Source organism: Barbus barbus (genome assembly GCF_936440315.1).
Source record: "Barbus barbus genome assembly, chromosome: 7".
Taxonomy (NCBI): Eukaryota; Metazoa; Chordata; class Actinopteri; order Cypriniformes; family Cyprinidae; genus Barbus; species Barbus barbus.
In genome coordinates, this window is record NC_136735.1 from 11,077,487 (window position 1) to 11,098,263 (window position 20,777).

The 20,777-nt window shown below is 38.1% G+C and overlaps 1 protein-coding gene across 1 annotated transcript; it reads left to right on the forward strand.

Annotated features, from left to right (window-relative positions):
• The first annotated feature begins 9,485 nt into the window (after positions 1 to 9,485).
• LOC306872585 (uncharacterized protein) lies at positions 9,486 to 20,018 on the forward strand. The gene is made up of 42 exons (XM_079421201.1): positions 9,486 to 9,601; positions 9,696 to 9,757; positions 9,918 to 10,076; positions 10,176 to 10,330; positions 10,439 to 10,560; positions 10,655 to 10,716; positions 10,868 to 11,026; positions 11,126 to 11,280; positions 11,389 to 11,510; positions 11,605 to 11,666; positions 11,827 to 11,985; positions 12,085 to 12,239; positions 12,348 to 12,469; positions 12,564 to 12,625; positions 12,777 to 12,935; positions 13,035 to 13,189; positions 13,298 to 13,419; positions 13,514 to 13,575; positions 13,727 to 13,885; positions 13,985 to 14,139; positions 14,248 to 14,369; positions 14,464 to 14,525; positions 14,672 to 14,830; positions 14,930 to 15,084; positions 15,193 to 15,314; positions 15,409 to 15,470; positions 15,617 to 15,775; positions 15,875 to 16,029; positions 16,138 to 16,259; positions 16,354 to 16,415; positions 16,568 to 16,668; positions 16,745 to 16,787; positions 16,881 to 17,059; positions 17,272 to 17,393; positions 17,502 to 17,566; positions 17,704 to 17,798; positions 17,986 to 18,025; positions 18,116 to 18,294; positions 18,511 to 18,626; positions 18,715 to 18,770; positions 18,925 to 19,156; positions 19,367 to 20,018. Exons 1-42 carry the CDS (start codon positions 9,536 to 9,538, stop codon positions 19,460 to 19,462), a joined length of 4,938 nt encoding a protein of 1,645 aa, XP_079277327.1. The 5' UTR covers positions 9,486 to 9,535; the 3' UTR covers positions 19,463 to 20,018.
• Positions 20,019 to 20,777: the final 759 nt, after the last annotated feature.

Consider the following 20,777-nt stretch of genomic DNA (forward strand, 5'->3'; position numbering starts at 1 on the left):
CATCACCATACCAGAGGTCCCTGAGCACAGAGACGATGCCTACCCGCAAGTGCAGAGTATCATCAATAATGCGGTAAATATTTAAAAATAAACAGAATGAAAAAGGTTTTAGTCCAATGCCAGTCTTCACGAGAAGTTGATGAATGGTTTGATATTTTTTTCTGCAGCTGAACACTCTTCTGAATGAACCTGGCAAGGAAGTTTTCAATCCCAAGTCCTCCAACTACACGTAAGACTCACTTCACAATCTTTATTTTTTGTGTCCTCACATTTTAGCTGGGAAGCCATGGAAAATAAGAATTACAGGAAAAAAATCTAAACTTTTTGAAGATGTGGATTAAAGTCCCTTAAAGATATCTTCCGTGTGTCCTGTAGGAGCTCTTCAACCCAGATTGATGGCAGGATGGAATATACCTTCCAGGATGGAGATGCCATACAACCAGTCAGCTTCCTAAATGAGTTACGTCTGCCAACAACTACAACAGTGTTTCCAGAAACAACAACCGGTTTTTCTGTGACTTCCTCTAACCTCATGTAAGTTTTGTTTTTCTGTTTTGAGAACAAATTAAAATGGAGATGTAATTTTATTGCAAACACTTGATGCACATTAAACAAACTGGGTTTTATTTACAGATCTGGTTCAGCAGTGGTCATAAGCAAGCTGGTGTTCAACTCCTCATCTTCAGTCCCCAGTGAAGATCTGGTCCTCAGAGCTATCAACACTCTCCGTACTTCCAGAGAGTCACAGCTGAATGAATCAGTGAAGGTGGTGAATGTCACCTATCAGAGTAAGTGTCATCCTATAAAGTTGTAAAGCTTCTGAATGGGAATCAGACAAACAATTATGAATGGAAAGATTTGACCAAAAAATGAATTATGATTTCCTTTCCACGCAGAAATCTCAGAAACCTCCTATGCTGTGGTCTTTACATTTAACCTGGTTAACATCACCATGCCAGAGGTCCCTGAGCACAGAGACGATGCCTACCCGCAAGTGCAGAGTACCATCAATAATGCGGTAAATATTTTAAAATAAACAGAATGAAAAAGGTTTTAGTCCAATGCCAGTCTTCACGAGAAGATGATGAATGGTTTGATATTGTTTTCTGCAGCTGAACACTCTTCTGAATGAACCTGGCAAGGAAGTTTTCAATCCCAAGTCCTCCAACTTCACGTAAGAAGCAAACTCACTTCACAATCTTTATTTCATGTGTCATCACATTTTAACTTGGAAGCCATGAAAAATAAGAATTACTGAAGAAAAAAATAAACATCAAACATTTTTGAAGATGTGGATTAAAGTCCCTGACAGATATCTCCTATTTGTCCTGTAGGAGCACTTCAAACCAGATTGATGGCAGGATGGAATATACCTTCCAGGATGGAGATGCCATACAACCAGTCAGCTTCCTAAATGAGTTACGTCTGCCAACAACTACAACAGTGTTTCCAGAAACAACAACCGGTTTCTCTGTGACTCCCTCTAACCTCATGTAAGTTTTGTTTTTCTGTTTTGAGAACAAATTAAAATGGAGATGTAATTTTATTGCAAACACTTGATGCACATTAAACAAACTGGGTTTTATTTACAGATCTGGTTCAGCAGTGGTCATAAGCAAGCTGGTGTTCAACTCCTCGTCTTCAGTCCCCAGTGAAGATCTGGTCCTCAGAGCTATCAACACTCTCCGTACTTCCAGAGAGTCACAGCTGAATGAATCAGTGAAGGTGGTGAATGTCACCTATCAGAGTAAGTTTCATCCTATAAAGTTGTAAAGCTTCTGAATGGGAATCAGACAAACAATTATGAATGGAAAGCTTTGACAAAAAAATGAATTATGATTTCCTTTCCACGCAGAAATCTCAGAAACCTCCTATGCTGTGGTCTTTACATTTAACCTGGTTAACATCACCATGGCAGAGGTCCCTGAGCACAGAGACGATGCTTACCCGCAAGTGCAGGGTACCATCAATAATGCGGTAAATATTTAAAAATAAACAGAATGAAAAAGGTTTTAGTCCAATGCCAGTCTTCACGAGAAGTTGATGAATGGTTTGATATTGTTTTCTGCAGCTGAACACTCTTCTGAATGAACCTGGCAAGGAAGTTTTCAATCCCAAGTCCTCCAACTTCACGTAAGATGCAAACTCACTTCACAATCTTTATTTTTTGTGTCCTCACATTTTAGCTGGGAAGCCATGGAAAATAAGAATTACAGAAAAAAAATCTAAACTTTTTGAAGATGTGGATTAAAGTCCCTTAAAGATATCTTCCGTTTGTTCTGTAGGAGCGCTTCAACCCAGATTGATGGCAGGATGGAATATACCTTCCAGGATGGAGATGCCATACAACCAGTCAGCTTCCTAAATGAGTTACGTCTGCCAACAACTACAACAGTGTTTCCAGAAACAACAACCGGTTTCTCTGTGACTCCCTCTAACCTCATGTAAGTTTTGTTTTTCTGTTTTGAGAACAAATTAAAATGGAGATGTAATTTTATTGCAAACACTTGATGCACATTAAACAAACTGGGTTTTATTTACAGATCTGGTTCAGCAGTGGTCATAAGCAAGCTGGTGTTCAACTCCTCATCTTCAGTCCCCAGTGAAGATCTGGTCCTCAGAGCTATCAACACTCTCCGTACTTCCAGAGAGTCACAGCTGAATGAATCAGTGAAGGTGGTGAATGTCACCTATCAGAGTAAGTGTCATCCTATAAAGTTGTAAAGCTTCTGAATGGGAATCAGACAAACAATTATGAATGGAAAGATTTGACCAAAAAATGAATTATGATTTCCTTTCCACGCAGAAATCTCAGAAACCTCCTATGCTGTGGTCTTTACATTTAACCTGGTTAACATCACCATGCCAGAGGTCCCTGAGCACAGAGACGATGCCTACCCGCAAGTGCAGAGTACCATCAATAATGCGGTAAATATTTTAAAATAAACAGAATGAAAAAGGTTTTAGTCCAATGCCAGTCTTCACGAGAAGATGATGAATGGTTTGATATTGTTTTCTGCAGCTGAACACTCTTCTGAATGAACCTGGCAAGGAAGTTTTCAATCCCAAGTCCTCCAACTTCACGTAAGAAGCAAACTCACTTCACAATCTTTATTTCATGTGTCATCACATTTTAACTTGGAAGCCATGAAAAATAAGAATTACTGAAGAAAAAAATAAACATCAAACATTTTTGAAGATGTGGATTAAAGTCCCTGACAGATATCTCCTATTTGTCCTGTAGGAGCACTTCAAACCAGATTGATGGCAGGATGGAATATACCTTCCAGGATGGAGATGCCATACAACCAGTCAGCTTCCTAAATGAGTTACGTCTGCCAGCAACTACAACAGTGTTTCCAGAAACAACAACCGGTTTTTCTGTGACTCCCTCTAACCTCATGTAAGTTTTGTTTTTCTGTTTTGAGAACAAATTAAAATGGAGATGTAATTTTATTGCAAACACTTGATGCACATTAAACAAACTGGGTTTTATTTACAGATCTGGTTCAGCAGTGGTCATAAGCAAGCTGGTGTTCAACTCCTCATCTTCAGTCCCCAGTGAAGATCTGGTCCTCAGAGCTATCAACACTCTCCGTACTTCCAGAGAGTCACAGCTGAATGAATCAGTGAAGGTGGTGAATGTCACCTATCAGAGTAAGTGTCATCCTATAAAGTTGTAAAGCTTCTGAATGGGAATCAGACAAACAATTATGAATGGAAAGCTTTGACAAAAAAATGAATTATGATTTCCTTTCCACGCAGAAATCTCAGAAACCTCCTATGCTGTGGTCTTTACATTTAACCTGGTTAACATCACCATGGCAGAGGTCCCTGAGCACAGAGACGATGCTTACCCGCAAGTGCAGGGTACCATCAATAATGCGGTAAATATTTAAAAATAAACAGAATGAAAAAGGTTTTAGTCCAATGCCAGTCTTCACGAGAAGTTGATGAATGATTTGATATTGTTTTCTGCAGCTGAACACTCTTCTGAATGAACCTGGCAAGGAAGTTTTCAATCCCAAGTCCTCCAACTTCACGTAAGATGCAAACTCACTTCACAATCTTTATTTTTTGTGTCCTCACATTTTAGCTGGGAAGCCATGGAAAATAAGAATTACAGAAAAAAAATCTAAACTTTTTGAAGATGTGGATTAAAGTCCCTTAAAGATATCTTCCGTTTGTTCTGTAGGAGCGCTTCAACCCAGATTGATGGCAGGATGGAATATACCTTCCAGGATGGAGATGCCATACAACCAGTCAGCTTCCTAAATGAGTTACGTCTGCCAACAACTACAACAGTGTTTCCAGAAACAACAACCGGTTTCTCTGTGACTCCCTCTAACCTCATGTAAGTTTTGTTTTTCTGTTTTGAGAACAAATTAAAATGGAGATGTAATTTTATTGCAAACACTTGATGCACATTAAACAAACTGGGTTTTATTTACAGATCTGGTTCAGCAGTGGTCATAAGCAAGCTGGTGTTCAACTCCTCGTCTTCAGTCCCCAGTGAAGATCTGGTCCTCAGAGCTATCAACACTCTCCGTACTTCCAGAGAGTCACAGCTGAATGAATCAGTGAAGGTGGTGAATGTCACCTATCAGAGTAAGTGTCATCCTATAAAGTTGTAAAGCTTCTGAATGGGAATCAGACAAACAATTATGAATGGAAAGATTTGACCAAAAAATGAATTATGATTTCCTTTCCATGCAGAAATCTCAGAAACCTCCTATGCTGTGGTCTTTACATTTAACCTGGTTAACATCACCATGCCAGAGGTCCCTGAGCACAGAGACGATGCCTACCCGCAAGTGCAGAGTACCATCAATAATGCGGTAAATATTTTAAAATAAACAGAATGAAAAAGGGTTTAGTCCAATGCCAGTCTTCACGAAAAGTTGATGAATGGTTTGATATTTTTTTCTGCAGCTGAACACTCTTCTGAATGAACCTGGCAAGGAAGTTTTCAGTCCCAAGTCCTCCAACTTCACGTAAGATGCAAACTTACTTCACAATCTTTATTTTTTGTGTCCTCACATTTTAGCTGGGAAGCCATGGAAAATAAGAATTACAGAAAAAAATCTAAACTTTTTGAAGATGTGGATTAAAGTCCCTTAAAGATATCTTCCGTGTGTCCTGTAGGAGCGCTTCAACCCAGATTGATGGCAGGATGGAATATACCTTCCAGGATGGAGATGCCATACAACCAGTCAGCTTCCTAAATGAGTTACGTCTGCCAACAACTACAACAGTGTTTCCAGAAACAACAACCGGTTTCTCTGTGACTCCCTCTAACCTTATGTAAGTTTTGTTTTTCTGTTTTGAGAACAAATTAAAATGGAGATGTAATTTTATTGCAAACACTTGATGCACATTAAACAAACTGGGTTTTATTTACAGATCTGGTTCAGCAGTGGTCATAAGCAAGCTGGTGTTCAACTCCTCATCTTCAGTCCCCAGTGAAGATCTGGTCCTCAGAGCTATCAACACTCTCCGTACTTCCAGAGAGTCACAGCTGAATGAATCAGTGAAGGTGGTGAATGTCACCTATCAGAGTAAGTGTCATCCTATAAAGTTGTAAAGCTTCTGAATGGGAATCAGACAAACAATTATGAATGGAAAGATTTGACCAAAAAATGAATTATGATTTCCTTTCCACGCAGAAATCTCAGAAACCTCCTATGCTGTGGTCTTTACATTTAACCTGGTTAACATCACCATGCCAGAGGTCCCTGAGCACAGAGACGATGCCTACCCGCAAGTGCAGAGTACCATCAATAATGCGGTAAATATTTTAAAAATAAACAGAATGAAAAAGGTTTTAGTCCAATGCCAGTCTTCACGAGAAGATGATGAATGGTTTGATATTGTTTTCTGCAGCTGAACACTCTTCTGAATGAACCTGGCAAGGAAGTTTTCAATCCCAAGTCCTCCAACTTCACGTAAGAAGCAAACTCACTTCACAATCTTTATTTCATGTGTCATCACATTTTAACTTGGAAGCCATGAAAAATAAGAATTACTGAAGAAAAAAATAAACATCAAACATTTTTGAAGATGTGGATTAAAGTCCCTGACAGATATCTCCTATTTGTCCTGTAGGAGCACTTCAAACCAGATTGATGGCAGGATGGAATATACCTTCCAGGATGGAGATGCCATACAACCAGTCAGCTTCCTAAATGAGTTACGTCTGCCAGCAACTACAACAGTGTTTCCAGAAACAACAACCGGTTTTTCTGTGACTCCCTCTAACCTCATGTAAGTTTTGTTTTTCTGTTTTGAGAACAAATTAAAATGGAGATGTAATTTTATTGCAAACACTTGATGCACATTAAACAAACTGGGTTTTATTTACAGATCTGGTTCAGCAGTGGTCATAAGCAAGCTGGTGTTCAACTCCTCATCTTCAGTCCCCAGTGAAGATCTGGTCCTCAGAGCTATCAACACTCTCCGTACTTCCAGAGAGTCACAGCTGAATGAATCAGTGAAGGTGGTGAATGTCACCTATCAGAGTAAGTGTCATCCTATAAAGTTGTAAAGCTTCTGAATGGGAATCAGACAAACAATTATGAATGGAAAGATTTGACCAAAAAATGAATTATGATTTCCTTTCCACGCAGAAATCTCAGAAACCTCCTATGCTGTGGTCTTTACATTTAACCTGGTTAACATCACCATGCCAGAGGTCCCTGAGCACAGAGACGATGCCTACCCGCAAGTGCAGAGTACCATCAATAATGCGGTAAATATTTTAAAATAAACAGAATGAAAAAGGTTTTAGTCCAATGCCAGTCTTCACGAGAAGTTGATGAATGGTTTGATATTTTTTTCTGCAGCTGAACACTCTTCTGAATGAACCTGGCAAGGAAGTTTTCAATCCCAAGTCCTCCAACTTCACGTAAGATGCAAACTCACTTCACAATCTTTATTTTTTGTGTCCTCACATTTTAGCTGGGAAGCCATGGAAAATAAGAATTACAGAAAAAAAATCTAAACTTTTTGAAGATGTGGATTAAAGTCCCTTAAAGATATCTTCCGTTTGTTCTGTAGGAGCGCTTCAACCCAGATTGATGGCAGGATGGAATATACCTTCCAGGATGGAGATGCCATACAACCAGTCAGCTTCCTAAATGAGTTACGTCTGCCAACAACTACAACAGTGTTTCCAGAAACAACAACCGGTTTCTCTGTGACTCCCTCTAACCTCATGTAAGTTTTGTTTTTCTGTTTTGAGAACAAATTAAAATGGAGATGTAATTTTATTGCAAACACTTGATGCACATTAAACAAACTGGGTTTTATTTACAGATCTGGTTCAGCAGTGGTCATAAGCAAGCTGGTGTTCAACTCCTCATCTTCAGTCCCCAGTGAAGATCTGGTCCTCAGAGCTATCAACACTCTCCGTACTTCCAGAGAGTCACAGCTGAATGAATCAGTGAAGGTGGTGAATGTCACCTATCAGAGTAAGTGTCATCCTATAAAGTTGTAAAGCTTCTGAATGGGAATCAGACAAACAATTATGAATGGAAAGATTTGACCAAAAAATGAATTATGATTTCCTTTCCACGCAGAAATCTCAGAAACCTCCTATGCTGTGGTCTTTACATTTAACCTGGTTATCATCACCATACCAGAGGTCCCTGAGCACAGAGACGATGCCTACCCGCAAGTGCAGAGTACCATCAATAATGCGGTAAATATTTTAAAATAAACAGAATGAAAAAGGTTTTAGTCCAATGCCAGTCTTCACGAGAAGTTGATGAATGGTTTGATATTTTTTTCTGCAGCTGAACACTCTTCTGAATGAACCTGGCAAGGAAGTTTTCAATCCCAAGTCCTCCAACTTCACGTAAGATGCAAACTCACTTCACAATCTTTATTTTTTGTGTCCTCACATTTTAGCTGGGAAGCCATGGAAAATAAGAATTACAGAAAAAAAATCTAAACTTTTTGAAGATGTGGATTAAAGTCCCTTAAAGATATCTTCCGTTTGTTCTGTAGGAGCGCTTCAACCCAGATTGATGGCAGGATGGAATATACCTTCCAGGATGGAGATGCCATACAACCAGTCAGCTTCCTAAATGAGTTACGTCTGCCAACAACTACAACAGTGTTTCCAGAAACAACAACCGGTTTCTCTGTGACTCCCTCTAACCTCATGTAAGTTTTGTTTTTCTGTTTTGAGAACAAATTAAAATGGAGATGTAATTTTATTGCAAACACTTGATGCACATTAAACAAACTGGGTTTTATTTACAGATCTGGTTCAGCAGTGGTCATAAGCAAGCTGGTGTTCAACTCCTCATCTTCAGTCCCCAGTGAAGATCTGGTCCTCAGAGCTATCAACACTCTCCGTACTTCCAGAGAGTCACAGCTGAATGAATCAGTGAAGGTGGTGAATGTCACCTATCAGAGTAAGTGTCATCCTATAAAGTTGTAAAGCTTCTGAATGGGAATCAGACAAACAATTATGAATGGAAAGATTTGACCAAAAAATGAATTATGATTTCCTTTCCACGCAGAAATCTCAGAAACCTCCTATGCTGTGGTCTTTACATTTAACCTGGTTAACATCACCATGCCAGAGATCCCTGAGCACAGAGACGATGCCTACCCGCAAGTGCAGAGTACCATCAATAATGCGGTAAATATTTAAAAATAAACAGAATGAAAAAGGTTTTAGTCCAATGCCAGTCTTCACGAGAAGTTGATGAATGGTTTGATATTTTTTTCTGCAGCTGAACACTCTTCTGAATGAACCTGGCAAGGAAGTTTTCAATCCCAAGTCCTCCAACTTCACGTAAGATGCAAACTCACTTCACAATCTTTATTTTTTGTGTCCTCACATTTTAGCTGGGAAGCCATGGAAAATAAGAATTACAGAAAAAAAATCTAAACTTTTTGAAGATGTGGATTAAAGTCCCTTAAAGATATCTTCCGTTTGTTCTGTAGGAGCGCTTCAACCCAGATTGATGGCAGGATGGAATATACCTTCCAGGATGGAGATGCCATACAACCAGTCAGCTTCCTAAATGAGTTACGTCTGCCAACAACTACAACAGTGTTTCCAGAAACAACAACCGGTTTCTCTGTGACTCCCTCTAACCTCATGTAAGTTTTGTTTTTCTGTTTTGAGAACAAATTAAAATGGAGATGTAATTTTATTGCAAACACTTGATGCACATTAAACAAACTGGGTTTTATTTACAGATCTGGTTCAGCAGTGGTCATAAGCAAGCTGGTGTTCAACTCCTCGTCTTCAGTCCCCAGTGAAGATCTGGTCCTCAGAGCTATCAACACTCTCCGTACTTCCAGAGAGTCACAGCTGAATGAATCAGTGAAGGTGGTGAATGTCACCTATCAGAGTAAGTGTCATCCTATAAAGTTGTAAAGCTTCTGAATGGGAATCAGACAAACAATTATGAATGGAAAGATTTGACCAAAAAATGAATTATGATTTCCTTTCCACGCAGAAATCTCAGAAACCTCCTATGCTGTGGTCTTTACATTTAACCTGGTTAACATCACCATGCCAGAGGTCCCTGAGCACAGAGACGATGCCTACCCGCAAGTGCAGAGTACCATCAATAATGCGGTAAATATTTTAAAATAAACAGAATGAAAAAGGTTTTAGTCCAATGCCAGTCTTCACGAGAAGATGATGAATGGTTTGATATTGTTTTCTGCAGCTGAACACTCTTCTGAATGAACCTGGCAAGGAAGTTTTCAATCCCAAGTCCTCCAACTTCACGTAAGAAGCAAACTCACTTCACAATCTTTATTTCATGTGTCATCACATTTTAACTTGGAAGCCATGAAAAATAAGAATTACTGAAGAAAAAAATAAACATCAAACATTTTTGAAGATGTGGATTAAAGTCCCTGACAGATATCTCCTATTTGTCCTGTAGGAGCGCTTCAACCCAGATTGATGGCAGGATGGAATATACCTTCCAGGATGGAGATGCCATACAACCAGTCAGCTTCCTAAATGAGTTACGTCTGCCAACAACTACAACAGTGTTTCCAGAAACAACAACCGGTTTCTCTGTGACTCCCTCTAACCTCATGTAAGTTTTGTTTTTCTGTTTTGAGAACAAATTAAAATGGAGATGTAATTTTATTGCAAACACTTGATGCACATTAAACAAACTGGGTTTTATTTACAGATCTGGTTCAGCAGTGGTCATAAGCAAGCTGGTGTTCAACTCCTCATCTTCAGTCCCCAGTGAAGATCTGGTCCTCAGAGCTATCAACACTCTCCGTACTTCCAGAGAGTCACAGCTGAATGAATCAGTGAAGGTGGTGAATGTCACCTATCAGAGTAAGTGTCATCCTATAAAGTTGTAAAGCTTCTGAATGGGAATCAGACAAACAATTATGAATGGAAAGATTTGACCAAAAAATGAATTATGATTTCCTTTCCATGCAGAAATCTCAGAAACCTCCTATGCTGTGGTCTTTACATTTAACCTGGTTAACATCACCATGCCAGAGGTCCCTGAGCACAGAGACGATGCCTACCCGCAAGTGCAGAGTACCATCAATAATGCGGTAAATATTTTAAAATAAACAGAATGAAAAAGGGTTTAGTCCAATGCCAGTCTTCACGAAAAGTTGATGAATGGTTTGATATTTTTTTCTGCAGCTGAACACTCTTCTGAATGAACCTGGCAAGGAAGTTTTCAGTCCCAAGTCCTCCAACTTCACGTAAGATGCAAACTCACTTCACAATCTTTATTTTTTGTGTCCTCACATTTTAGCTGGGAAGCCATGGAAAATAAGAATTACAGAAAAAAATCTAAACTTTTTGAAGATATGGATTAAAGTCCCTTAAAGATATCTTCCGTGTGTCCTGTAGGAGCGCTTCAACCCAGATTGATGGCAGGATGGAATATACCTTCCAGGATGGAGATGCCATACAACCAGTCAGCTTCCTAAATGAGTTACGTCTGCCAACAACTACAACAGTGTTTCCAGAAACAACAACCGGTTTCTCTGTGACTCCCTCTAACCTCATGTAAGTTTTGTTTTTCTGTTTTGAGAACAAATTAAAATGGAGATGTAATTTTATTGCAAACACTTGATGCACATTAAACAAACTGGGTTTTATTTACAGATCTGGTTCAGCAGTGGTCATAAGCAAGCTGGTGTTCAACTCCTCATCTTCAGTCCCCAGTGAAGATCTGGTCCTCAGAGCTATCAACACTCTCCGTACTTCCAGAGAGTCACAGCTGAATGAATCAGTGAAGGTGGTGAATGTCACCTATCAGAGTAAGTGTCATCCTATAAAGTTGTAAAGCTTCTGAATGGGAATCAGACAAACAATTATGAATGGAAAGATTTGACCAAAAAATGAATTATGATTTCCTTTCCACGCAGAAATCTCAGAAACCTCCTATGCTGTGGTCTTTACATTTAACCTGGTTAACATCACCATGCCAGAGGTCCCTGAGCACAGAGACGATGCCTACCCGCAAGTGCAGAGTACCATCAATAATGCGGTAAATATTTTAAAATAAACAGAATGAAAAAGGTTTTAGTCCAATGCCAGTCTTCACGAGAAGATGATGAATGGTTTGATATTGTTTTCTGCAGCTGAACACTCTTCTGAATGAACCTGGCAAGGAAGTTTTCAATCCCAAGTCCTCCAACTTCACGTAAGAAGCAAACTCACTTCACAATCTTTATTTCATGTGTCATCACATTTTAACTTGGAAGCCATGAAAAATAAGAATTACTGAAGAAAAAAATAAACATCAAACATTTTTGAAGATGTGGATTAAAGTCCCTGACAGATATCTCCTATTTGTCCTGTAGGAGCGCTTCAACCCAGATTGATGGCAGGATGGAATATACCTTCCAGGATGGAGATGCCATACAACCAGTCAGCTTCCTAAATGAGTTACGTCTGCCAACAACTACAACAGTGTTTCCAGAAACAACAACCGGTTTCTCTGTGACTCCCTCTAACCTCATGTAAGTTTTGTTTTTCTGTTTTGAGAACAAATTAAAATGGAGATGTAATTTTATTGCAAACACTTGATGCACATTAAACAAACTGGGTTTTATTTACAGATCTGGTTCAGCAGTGGTCATAAGCAAGCTGGTGTTCAACTCCTCATCTTCAGTCCCCAGTGAAGATCTGGTCCTCAGAGCTATCAACACTCTCCGTACTTCCAGAGAGTCACAGCTGAATGAATCAGTGAAGGTGGTGAATGTCACCTATCAGAGTAAGTGTCATCCTATAAAGTTGTAAAGCTTCTGAATGGGAATCAGACAAACAATTATGAATGGAAAGATTTGACCAAAAAATGAATTATGATTTCCTTTCCATGCAGAAATCTCAGAAACCTCCTATGCTGTGGTCTTTACATTTAACCTGGTTAACATCACCATGCCAGAGGTCCCTGAGCACAGAGACGATGCCTACCCGCAAGTGCAGAGTACCATCAATAATGCGGTAAATATTTTAAAATAAACAGAATGAAAAAGGGTTTAGTCCAATGCCAGTCTTCACGAAAAGTTGATGAATGGTTTGATATTTTTTTCTGCAGCTGAACACTCTTCTGAATGAACCTGGCAAGGAAGTTTTCAGTCCCAAGTCCTCCAACTTCACGTAAGATGCAAACTCACTTCACAATCTTTATTTTTTGTGTCCTCACATTTTAGCTGGGAAGCCATGGAAAATAAGAATTACAGAAAAAAATCTAAACTTTTTGAAGATATGGATTAAAGTCCCTTAAAGATATCTTCCGTGTGTCCTGTAGGAGCGCTTCAACCCAGATTGATGGCAGGATGGAATATACCTTCCAGGATGGAGATGCCATACAACCAGTCAGCTTCCTAAATGAGTTACGTCTGCCAACAACTACAACAGTGTTTCCAGAAACAACAACCGGTTTCTCTGTGACTCCCTCTAACCTCATGTAAGTTTTGTTTTTCTGTTTTGAGAACAAATTAAAATGGAGATGTAATTTTATTGCAAACACTTGATGCACATTAAACAAACTGGGTTTTATTTACAGATCTGGTTCAGCAGTGGTCATAAGCAAGCTGGTGTTCAACTCCTCATCTTCAGTCCCCAGTGAAGATCTGGTCCTCAGAGCTATCAACACTCTCCGTACTTCCAGAGAGTCACAGCTGAATGAATCAGTGAAGGTGGTGAATGTCACCTATCAGAGTAAGTGTCATCCTATAAAGTTGTAAAGCTTCTGAATGGGAATCAGACAAACAATTATGAATGGAAAGATTTGACCAAAAAATGAATTATGATTTCCTTTCCATGCAGAAATCTCAGAAACCTCCTATGCTGTGGTCTTTACATTTAACCTGGTTAACATCACCATGCCAGAGGTCCCTGAGCACAGAGACGATGCCTACCCGCAAGTGCAGAGTACCATCAATAATGCGGTAAATATTTTAAAATAAACAGAATGAAAAAGGGTTTAGTCCAATGCCAGTCTTCACGAAAAGTTGATGAATGGTTTGATATTTTTTTCTGCAGCTGAACACTCTTCTGAATGAACCTGGCAAGGAAGTTTTCAGTCCCAAGTCCTCCAACTTCACGTAAGATGCAAACTCACTTCACAATCTTTATTTTTTGTGTCCTCACATTTTAGCTGGGAAGCCATGGAAAATAAGAATTACAGAAAAAAATCTAAACTTTTTGAAGATATGGATTAAAGTCCCTTAAAGATATCTTCCGTGTGTCCTGTAGGAGCGCTTCAACCCAGATTGATGGCAGGATGGAATATACCTTCCAGGATGGAGATGCCATACAACCAGTCAGCTTCCTAAATGAGTTACGTCTGCCAACAACTACAACAGTGTTTCCAGAAACAACAACCGGTTTCTCTGTGACTCCCTCTAACCTCATGTAAGTTTTGTTTTTCTGTTTTGAGAACAAATTAAAATGGAGATGTAATTTTATTGCAAACACTTGATGCACATTAAACAAACTGGGTTTTATTTACAGATCTGGTTCAGCAGTGGTCATAAGCAAGCTGGTGTTCAACTCCTCATCTTCAGTCCCCAGTGAAGATCTGGTCCTCAGAGCTATCAACACTCTCCGTACTTCCAGAGAGTCACAGCTGAATGAATCAGTGAAGGTGGTGAATGTCACCTATCAGAGTAAGTGTCATCCTATAAAGTTGTAAAGCTTCTGAATGGGAATCAGACAAACAATTATGAATGGAAAGATTTGACCAAAAAATGAATTATGATTTCCTTTCCACGCAGAAATCTCAGAAACCTCCTATGCTGTGGTCTTTACATTTAACCTGGTTAACATCACCATGCCAGAGGTCCCTGAGCACAGAGACGATGCCTACCCGCAAGTGCAGAGTACCATCAATAATGCGGTAAATATTTTAAAATAAACAGAATGAAAAAGGGTTTAGTCCAATGCCAGTCTTCACGAAAAGTTGATGAATGGTTTGATATTTTTTTCTGCAGCTGAACACTCTTCTGAATGAACCTGGCAAGGAAGTTTTCAATCCCAAGTCCTCCAACTACACGTAAGACTCACTTCACAATCTTTATTTTTTGTGTCCTCACATTTTAGCTGGGAAGCCATGGAAAATAAGAATTACAGAAAAAAAATCTAAACTTTTTGAAGATGTGGATTAAAGTCCCTTAAAGATATCTTCCGTGTGTCCTGTAGGAGCTCTTCAACCCAGATTGATGGCAGGATGGAATATACCTTCCAGGATGGAGATGCCATACAACCAGTCAGCTTCCTAAATGAGTTACGTCTGCCAACAACTACAACAGTGTTTCCAGAAACAACAACCGGTTTCTCTGTGACTCCCTCTAACCTCATGTAAGTTTTGTTTTTCTGTTTTGAGAACAAATTAAAATGGAGATGTAATTTTATTGCAAACACTTGATGCACATTAAACAAACTGGGTTTTATTTGCAGATCTGGTTCAGCAGTGGTCATAAGCAAGCTGGTGTTCAACTCCTCATCTTCAGTCCCCAGTGAAGATCTGGTCCTCAGAGCTATCAACACTCTCCGTACTTCCAGAGAGTCACAGCTGAATGAATCAGTGAAGGTGGTGAATGTCACCTATCAGAGTAAGTGTCATCCTATAAAGTTGTAAAGCTTCTGAATGGGAATCAGACAAACAATTATGAATGGAAAGATTTGACCAAAAAATGAATTATGATTTCCTTTCCACGCAGAAATCTCAGAAACCTCCTATGCTGTGGTCTTTACATTTAACCTGGTTAACATCACCATGGCAGAGGTCCCTGAGCACAGAGACGATGCTTACCCGCAAGTGCAGGGTACCATCAATAATGCGGTAAATATTTAAAAATAAACAGAATGAAAAAGGTTTTAGTCCAATGCCAGTCTTCACGAGAAGTTGATGAATGGTTTGATATTTTTTTCTGCAGCTGAACACTCTTCTGAATGAACCTGGCAAGGAAGTTTTCAATCCCAAGTCCTCCAACTACACGTAAGACTCACTTCACAATCTTTATTTTTTGTGTCCTCACATTTTAGCTGGGAAGCCATGGAAAATAAGAATTACAGAAAAAAAATCTAAACTTTTTGAAGATGTGGATTAAAGTCCCTTAAAGATATCTTCCGTTTGTTCTGTAGGAGCGCTTCAACCCAGATTGATGGCAGGATGGAATATACCTTCCAGGATGGAGATGCCATACAACCAGTCAGCTTCCTAAATGAGTTACGTCTGCCAACAACTACAACAGTGTCTCCAGAAACAACAACCGTTTTCTCTGTGACTCCCTCTAACCTCATGTAAGTTTTGTTTTTCTGTTTTGAGAACAAATTAAAATGGAGATGTAATTTTATTGCAAACACTTGATGCACATTAAACAAACTGGGTTTTATTTACAGATCTGGTTCAGCAGTGGTCATAAGCAAGCTGGTGTTCAACTCCTCATCTTCAGTCCCCAGTGAAGATCTGGTCCTCAGAGCTATCAACACTCTCCGTACTTCCAGAGAGTCACAGCTGAATGAATCAGTGAAGGTGGTGAATGTCACCTATCAGAGTAAGTGTCATCCTATAAAGTTGTAAAGCTTCTGAATGGGAATCAGACAAACAATTATGAATGGAAAGATTTGACCAAAAAATGAATTATGATTTCCTTTCCACGCAGAAATCTCAGAAACCTCCTATGCTGTGGTCTTTACATTTAACCTGGTTAACATCACCATGCCAGAGGTCCCTGAGCACAGAGACGATGCTTACCCGCAAGTGCAGAGTACCATCAATAATGCGGTAAATATTTAAAAATAAACAGAATGAAAAAGGTTTTAGTCCAATGCCAGTCTTCACGAGAAGTTGATGGATGGTTTGATATTTTTTTCTGCAGCTGAACACTCTTCTGAATGAACCTGGCAAGGATGTTTTCAATCCCAAGTCCTCCAACTTCACGTAAGATGCAAACTCACTTCACAATCTTTATTTTTTGTGTCCTCACATTTTAGCTGGGAAGCCATGGAAAATAAGAATTACAGAAAAAAAATCTAAACTTTTTGAAGATGTGGATTAAAGTCCCTAAAAGATATCTTCCGTTTGTCCTGTAGGAGCGCTTCAACCCAGATTGATGGCAGGATGGAATATACCTTCCAGGATGGAGATGCCATACAACCAGTCAGCTTTCTAGATGAGCTTCGTTCACCGACAGGTTTGTCAAAACTGACAATGGATTGCAAATGTTGTAACCGCAAGCTTCTTCCATTAATCATTACTTTCTTTTACAGCCTTAACAACAGCCAGTACTCTGACAACTGCTCCAGTGATAGTGTAAGAGCAGTGATTTCAGTTTGGTATTTACTTTTTTCTTTAATTTTTATTTTAATTTCCTACCTTAATGTATATTATTTATCATCTTTGTAGGCGTGGCAGAGCACTTATATTCATTCGCCTCGTGTTTGTCACACTGGGCCCCCTGCCAAATCCAGATAAGATTCTTGAAGTGGCCAGCACTCTGCTGAACACACGTCTCTCAACTAAACAAGACACCACAACACAAGACCTGAGTGATTCTGTGAACTTTGTCAGTGTCAATTATACGAGTGAGTTTTTCTCTCCTGGCTTTGCTTCTTTTTGTTCTGAATATGTCATTAAAATTCTAATGTTGTAGATCTGTAGCTTTTATAGCTTATTTTGAAGAAAAAAAATAAGTAAAATTAACAAAGAAATAATATTAAGGATAAGGAATGCATAGTGAAATTTCACCACCCACATATAACCACACAACTAATTCATTTTATTGTATGTTTTTAAGAAATAAATGAGACGGCCTATGCTCTCAACTTTGGATTTGAAATCAACAATATAACCATGACTGAGAAACCTGAACTCAGGAATGGCACCCACTTGGTAATACAAGACTCTATAAACTCATTGGTGAGTTTGAGACAGTAGTCTTTTACAAACACTTTTTTTTCTTCTTCTCTCTCTCTCTCTTTATCTCATTAACCTTAACCTATTTATGAACAAATTCATCTATTTCAGCTGGGTAAGATCCTCCTCAGTAACTCCTCAGCTCCTCTCATTAAGTTCCAAGCAGCTGATTTCACGTAAGTTCTGACTCACTTTTTACTTTAATTTGAGCAAATATATCCTGATGACTCTTCTTTGGTGTTAGTTGGGAAGTTTAAAATAATTTTTAGTTATTGACTTTAGTTTCTCATTGCATATTTTAATCTCCCCACAGGGGTAATTCTACTGTGATTCAGGCCAAAGTAGAGTATGTTTTCTCACCAAGTGAAATCATGCAACCCAGCATCTTTGTTGAATTTCTTACCGGAGGTATTACCATATTCACACCTGCTGCACTATCAACCATCTGTTACCTCACAGTTTATATGGCTAAACTGACAATTAGATGTTAAACTTCCATTTTTTTTTTTTAAGTTCTCATGTTTTATATGTCTTACACCAAATGTTATAATTGAAAATCCGATTCTCCTTCATTCATGATCATTTTCTTTTACAGCGAGCACTCTGACAACAAGCACAACTTCACCACCGATCTTGTAAGACCAATGAGTGATTTGTTTTAAAAAGCTAGTTGTTTTCATTTTTTGTGTTTATATTCCAATTATTTATCATCTTTTTTTATGCAGGAGTAGGAAGGCAATTATTACGATTCGTCTCGAGTTTATCACACTGGGCCCAAGACCAAGTGAGAATAGTGTTCTAGAGGTGGTTAAATCTATACTGGCCAAAAATATCACAACTAAACTAACCACCAGAACAGTAATCGTGAGAGAACCTGTGGCCTTGGAGAATGTCATCTATTTGGGTGAGTTTTGCTCTATTTTCATGCTCCATTTTTGTTGTGAATATAACATTTGTATGCAAATGGTGTATCTGTTGTAATCATGTATTCATTATTTATGACTTCCTTTGAAGACAAATTATAAAAAAGTCAATAATTATGCATAATGAAAATGGATAATGAAATACCATGACCCATATATAGTCACACAACTAATTATATTTGTCATATATTTTAAAGGAATTAATGACACTGCCTACGCACTCATCTTTGCATTTGCAATCAGCGAAGTATCACTGACAGAGTCAAGAAGGAATGAAACCTATCAAGAAATCCAAAAGAAGATAAATGACTTGGTGAGTTGGAGAGGCTTGGATAATGTTGTCCTGAAATTGCCTTATTTTAATCATTAACCTATTGTTTTTTAATTGATGCACTCTACAGGTTATCCAGATCCTGAAGGACCCATCAGTTAAACTGCTCATTCCAGCCATTTTCAAGTTAGTTCTGATCCACTGCTTTTTACTTTGTCTTGAGAAGAAATGTTTAAATGAATTGAAAGAAACTGCTTTTATGATACATAGGTGAATGAATGGTAAGATCATTTTAGATATTTCCTTTTGTTTCTCATTGTACGTTTTAATCTCTCCACAGAGATAATCTCACTGTGATTGAGGCCAATGTTACGTATGTTTTCTCACAACATAACAATAACATGGCTGCCGGTTTCCTGGTCGGTACCCTTTTCACAGTTTTTACCACACCAGTTCCAACCACCGTGCACACTACAATCTCAAACAATGCTACAAACTCAGCATGGATTGTGGCTATCATTGTCCCCTGTGCTATTGTCATCGGGCTTGTACCGTGTTGGATTCTCCTTTGTGTAAGTATTATGATGACTGAATGTCAAATATGTGCGTTGGTAGTGAAGCAATAAACAACAGATGTGTTATTCTTACGGTAAAAACAGACATAGATCCGCCTTTTAAATGTGGTATATAATTGTGTATGTACAGCTGATTAAAAGTGTTTTTAAAGTGTATAAAACTCCCTTCTATGATGCTAAATCACTTTGTCTGTATTCTGTGTTTAGTGTTTGCTGTGTGGTTGCTGTGCAGCAATCAGGAGACGTTGGCACAGAAGACAGTCGTACAATGTACAGTACACAACTCGACACAGCCTCTTCTAGAGACTTCAGAGATATTTCACTAAAACCGGACTGAACACCAACAAAAACATAAAAACCATGGATTTTGGATACTCAGGATGCAATTCAATACTGTCTCTTTTGTAATAATGAAAGTACAATATTAATGCTTCTTTAATAAATTATTTATTTTATTATGCTGGTATTGCTAGACAAACAGGTTCTCTATAAAATGTTCCTAAATGTGATATTTAAATTTTTCCCATAGTGTATAATGAAATTGAATTGTTATTTATTTGTATTTATTGTAATATTCTGTTTACGTTTGCAATTAATAAGCTTTAGCAAATCATTAGTCTGCTTGACATTACACAGTTTAATTTAAAGGGACAAAGGTAGAACATTGGAATTAAAACTAGTATTTATTCATACTCCATGCACTTTATAAATGGAAAGGTAAAAATATAAAGGTAAAGCAAGCTCATGATGTAAAGGAAATTTAAATCAAATTCATGTAAGACTTTGGCATGAACATGTTAAACTGCATAAAACTGTAATAAAAAAATACTATAGATCAATAAAGAATACAGAACAATAGAGAAGTTTGTTTTTTTCTTTGTAATGCAAATATGAAGGCTACTCATTATTGGCCTTAGTCTTGAACATCAAAGCTGTTTATATGCACTGTAAAAACAAAAAAAGAGTTGAGCTAACTTAAAATTTTAAGGCAACCAGCTTCAGCAAATTTTTGAGGTTTCTCAACTTGTTTTAACTTCATTGCTCAGGTCAAGTAAAGGTTTAATGTCAGATGTGCAACAAAATTGCAGTCAGGCTTCTTTGGTTAGGTTAAAATAAAGTGAAATACAATCAAATACATAAAATAAAATAAAAATAGTTGTCTTGCAGTAATAAATACATAGTGGTAATGATACATGAAAGACAGAAAAAAAAGTCAACCATGAATGCAATAAACTGCATTTAAAATCTATGTATTTTATAATTGATTTCTGTAAGTTTCTTTTATGGCAAGACATCCCAGGTGAATAGGATAAAAAAATGCATGCTCCCCCAGTTGATTGATTGTATTGGGAAATCGCATTATTTATTTTGCATTAGAAGTTTTTTTTTAAATCTTAATATAAATAAATATGAAAATTAGCATACTTTTCCAGAAAATAAAACTGACCACTGGATAAAGCCAGTAAAAAAATCTAGTTTCATTTTGTTTACATGGCTACTTGAATAAGGTTTTATTCATAAATCAGAAAATATTGTCAACAGCCAGAAAAAAAGAAAATGCATTTTTATCTTTTCAGAAATAAAATATTGTATGACAGAAAGAAGCCTTTCAAAGTAT